The sequence below is a fragment of the Cebus imitator genome, unplaced genomic scaffold (assembly GCF_001604975.1).
Source record: "Cebus imitator isolate Cc_AM_T3 unplaced genomic scaffold, Cebus_imitator-1.0 Scaffold318, whole genome shotgun sequence".
NCBI classification, from domain to species: domain Eukaryota; kingdom Metazoa; phylum Chordata; class Mammalia; order Primates; family Cebidae; genus Cebus; species Cebus imitator.
The window spans coordinates 943,936-948,800 of NW_016107633.1; the positions used below are offsets into that span (position 1 = coordinate 943,936).

Genomic DNA, 4,865 nt, shown 5'->3' on the forward strand with positions numbered 1-4,865 from the left:
CACGCTGGAGTGCAGTAGCATGATCTTGGCTCACTGCAACCTCCAACTTCCTGGTTCAAGCGATTCTCCTGCCTCAGCCTCCTGAGTAGCTGGGATTACAAGAATGTGCCACCACACCCAGCTAATTTTTGTATTTTTAGTAGAGATGGGGTTTCACCATATTGGCCAAGATGGTCTCGATCTCCTGAACTCAAGTGATCCACCCGCCTTGGACTCCCAAAGTGCTGGGATTACAGGTGTGAGCCACTGTACCCGGCCCAGACAGTTCCTTTTTATCCCTGTGAAGCACAGTATCTCTGCCACAGATTGGATTCCTGGTGTGGGAAGAGGGTAAAACAAACCCTCATTCCTGGGTCTGCTCATTGGACAAGCTGGCTGGGCAAGTCACAGCATCCACATCTGGTGGGACATGGGTGTTGGCAGACCCCAACCCAGAGAGCCTGCACCCTTCCAGAGGACATCTCCTTCACTACTGCACTGGCTCCCCCTGTGCACAAGCCTGCACAGGGACCTAAACCAGCTCAGGCCTTAGGGAAACCAATAGGGGAAGTGTGGCTGCTTGTTCTGCCTCCTGCCCATCCACTTCAGCTCACCATAATATTCCAAGTAGTAGTCTTCCCCTTGCTAGAGTCAGAGGACAGGCTGACCTAAAAACCAACTCAGTGTGCAGCTTTTCAAAGCAATGAATCAGGCAGGCATTTGACATAATGTTCTCTGCAGTTCATTTTAAATAAAAATACCAAGTATTATTAAATGTATATTTTTAATAAAGCTAATAGTTATTTACTTATAGGAGCTTTAAAAGTAAGATACAAAATGTAGAGTTCCAGTTTGGAAGCATTGTAACTATACACACAATGTCCTGCTGATGCCCGGGCAAGGCAGCCACACCTGACCATGCAAAGGACACACACATTCACACACGCACACACATGCGCTTTGGCGAGAACCCTCTGCCGAGCGCAGCACCTGGAATTACCAGTGTTCAGAGCAAAGCGGTGCCAGGAACACAGCACCTACATGGAGACTATACAAACAGCTTCACACAATCTCACAGCCCATGGAGATGCAATTAGAAAATGTCTTCCTTAATAGAGAGAAAAAAACTGGAAAGTGACAATTAGCGATGTCACCTGTGCTGGGGCATCAAGGACTGACCTCCGTCCAAGGTGAGGCCTATGGGGAGGCACTATTAAAACAAGAGTACTTCAGTATAATAGAACTCGAAATACAGCATACTGTGGACACATTACTGAAGGAAACAGAAAACTATCTTACAAGTAGAACAGCCACAGACAACTTTAACAGAGATTAGTGTGCACACTGTGACAGCTAACACAGACAAGAGCCACGCAGGGTGGGTGCAAAGCACGTGCCTGAAAATGTCTATATACAAAACAGTTCTTTGTAAACATGGTGAGGTGAATGCTCAGAACCACGGTGAAAGATCATAAATACAGGCAGCAACGCATCCCCACACAGCACAAAAGACAACACCCAAGGCCTGGGAACAGCCTGACAACACAGTACTAAAAACTCAGGTGGCTGGGCTCAGACACCCTAAGGGTCCTCTAGAATTAGTGTGTATGTGTGTGTGTACATACATATATATTTTTTTATTTTATTTATTTTTTTTGAGACGGAAACTCGCTCTGTCGCCCAGGCTGGAGTGCAGTGGCATGATCTCAGCTCACTGCAACCTCTGTCTCCTGGATTCAAGCAATTCTTCTGCCTCAGCCTCCCGAGTAGCTGGGACTACAGGCACGCACCACCACGCCTGGCTAATTTTTGTATTTTTAGTAGAGATGGGGTTTCACCATATTGGCCAAGCTGGTCTCGAACTCCTGACCTCGTGATCCGCCCGCCTCGGCCTCCCAAAGTGCTGGGATTACAGGCGTGAGCCACCGCGCCCGGCCTCTTTTTGGTATTTTTATATATAAATTTACTTATATCTGTAGAAAAATGAGAACAGAAATGTGTTATTACAATCTTTTCTGGAAAAGCTTATATGGAGTTAGAAAGAATAAACCATTTATTAGTAGTTAACATATATTAAAATGGTTTAATGATTTAAGAAAATATAAAAAAAATATTAATACTGTCAAACTTTCATACCAGAAAATATTATGGATTTTTCTCAATTAGACTTTTTCAAAGATGAAATATGAAAAATTTAAATAAGTTTTATATAAAGAACTTTCTGTAACCTCAATTAATATACAGTGGGATATGTCTATTCTATATAGATATATTTATTATTATTTCTCAATTTAAGCACCATTCAATTCTTCTGGATCCATTCTGGCTGGAAAATATCCCTAAATCCACAGGATGTTATTTGTTTAATGGCACATCTTAACTGAAAATGAGGTGGATTTTTTTTTTTTAAGAAAAGACCTTAAATTAATTTCTATCTACATCTTAATTGGTTCGCCTTCTGAGCCAGCTCACAATGTTAATGCAATTTCTAGTGCAAGTGTCTCTGAGGGCCCCTCGACCACACCCCGAGGACTGTGGCAGTGCCCTGGCCACGTGTGGAGGGATCAAAGGGCAGCGGGTGCAGCCTGGCTCTGCACATGGACAGCAGCTGGCTGGTTCACCATCACACACCTTCAGCAGTACACCTCCAACATGGGTTGCACCATCCTGCTTTCGTAACGCTAGGAAAGGCCACACTCCTTGGGTGCTGCTGGGTGGTGAGGAGCTGTCCACCCACAGAAACCCCAGGTGACTGCTTCCAATCACAAATAGTCTGTATTTCGCCCATTTTGTGTAAGCTTAAATAAAGATAGTGTTAAACAAACCTCCAGCCAGTATATCTGTTATCTTAAAATATTCAATACATTTTAGGCAGGAGATGTTTTAACTAGAAACCTACATGAAAAAAAAACAGCTATAAAATACAGTGATTGGTGTGGTCATCACTCAAGGTGTGAAGGAGGGAGAAGAGGGTTTCCGAAAAATGGTCAGGCTTGATGTCTTCCCAACACACAGCCGGACTGAAAAACCAAGTGCTGTGTTTCTTCAAGTGTGGCCATGGTGCCTGCATCAGAGTTGCCTGCGGGGCTTACCAGGCATGCAGGTTCCCCAGCACACCCCCAAGGGCCAGACGCCTGTGTCTCCAGCTGGCTCTCCAGGGTTCTGATGCCACCAATGTTTAAGAAGCCAAGTTTAAAGGCTTGGAGCTGCCAACTACCCTTTTCCCCAAGGAACCCTCCCTGGGATGGGGTGCGCTGGTCCTCTGAGGGGCTGGTGTCAGCTAGGCAGCCCTGGGGTGTGGACACTAGTCCCCACAGCTCTGGGCAGGCAGGCAGGCTGGCCTGGGATCAGTACTGGGGCAAGTAGGCTGGCCTGCGTTCAGCCTTCCCAGGGAAGGCCTTGAAGCCCTTGGGTGCTGCCTTGTGTGCTGGTGGGGGTGGGGGCTGTGATGGGGTCTGCACGTAGGAGAAGGCGGCGGCACTGCAGTCGCTAGTCGCGGCCCACACTGGGGACTGCAGCATCTGCATGGTGTCGTTCCACTGGCTGCCGGGGCTGGTGACTGCATAGAGTGGTGCGCTGGGGCTGGGCAGCGTGCTGGGAAGCGGGGAAGGGTGCTGCCAGGGTGCTTTGGGTGGCCATGTTTTGGTTTTGTTATCCTGAGAGACAGAAGAGAGTTCTTAGTGGCATTTCTGGCAGTGTCATCTTTTCCCACCTCCCCAGATCCCTGGCCCTTATTCCTGCCGAGGAAGCAGGGTGAGAGCCCTACTCACTCCCACAGCCCTGTGCAACAGAGCTCCTTGTATTAACTGCCATCTTCTGTGCTTCTGTGGTGCAGTATGGTAGCCACTCACCACATGTGGCTAGGGCAGACTGAGGAATTCTTTTAAAAATATATTTTAGAGGCAGTCTCGCTCTGTCAATCAGGCTGGAGTGCAGTGGTGCAATCATAGCTCACTGTAACCTCAAATTCCTAGGTTTAAGCCATTTTCCTGCCTCAGCCTCTTGACCAGCAAGGACTACAGGCATGTGCCACCATGCCTTAGCTAATCTTTTTTTTTTCTTCTTCTTTTTTTATTTTAATAATTTGGTTCCAATGCAACCTTAGCTAATCTTTTAACTTTTTTGTAGAAACTGTGTTTGACTATGTTGCCCGGGCTGGTCATAAACTCTTGACCTCAAGCCATCCTTCTGCATTGGCCTCCCAAAGCACTAGAATTACATGCACAAGTCACCACGCCTGGCCTGAATTTTTATTTGTTTTTAAATTTACATAGCCATATGTGGTAAATGGCTATCATACTGGATGGCACAGTCGTAAAGCTTCTTGTGGCTCTGAGTCAGCCGAGGTGGCTAATCATTTGCACAGTTATTTATCACAAAGAAGACCCCTCATTATTTTGAGGCCCTCTTAAAACTGCAGTCGTAGAAGCTAGCCCAAGTCTATGCCCACAGAGCCAGCCTGAATACCTGGTTCACATCCTCCACTGTGGTGAGGAGAGGTGGTGAGGGCAGCATGCTGGTGTCCTGCTCTCCGCTGCTGTGTTTCCTGAAAGAACCAACAGCTCAGGGCAGTGATTGCCTGGCTTCCTGCCCAGCCCACCTGCAGGGGCCACAAGAGTGCTAGGCTCCAGCATCTCTAGGCCCTGGTTCTAGGAGGGGAGGAGGACTGCCTGGGTCCATGGTGTAAAGGGGACTAAGGGGAGCCGGCACTGAGTGATACGCTCCTGCACGGCCAGTGCAGTCAGAGGAGTTGGGTGTGGGGGTGGCAGGCAAAGACAGGCACTGGCTTTTCCCAGCTGCTGAGTCCACCTTTTTTTTTTTTTTTAGACGGAGTTTCGCTCTTGTTACCCAGGCTGGAGTGCAATGGCGTGATCTCGGCTCACCGC

The 4,865-nt window shown here is 47.6% G+C and overlaps 1 protein-coding gene across 3 annotated transcripts in view; it reads right to left on the bottom strand.

The window, feature by feature from the left end:
- Window positions 1-744: 744 nt before the first annotated feature.
- The window catches only part of GARRE1 (granule associated Rac and RHOG effector 1), a 93,212-nt gene continuing 89,091 nt past the window's right edge, over window positions 745-4,865 (bottom strand). For all 3 annotated transcript variants that reach the window (XM_017504227.2, XM_017504228.2, XM_017504224.2), the window contains 2 exons: window positions 4,447-4,525; window positions 745-3,635 (listed from right to left, as the gene is read on the bottom strand). In XM_017504227.2, the coding sequence (XP_017359716.1) occupies window positions 3,327-3,635; window positions 4,447-4,525 (388 nt within the window). In that variant the 3' untranslated portion in view covers window positions 745-3,326. The remainder of the gene's footprint in view (window positions 3,636-4,446; window positions 4,526-4,865) is intronic.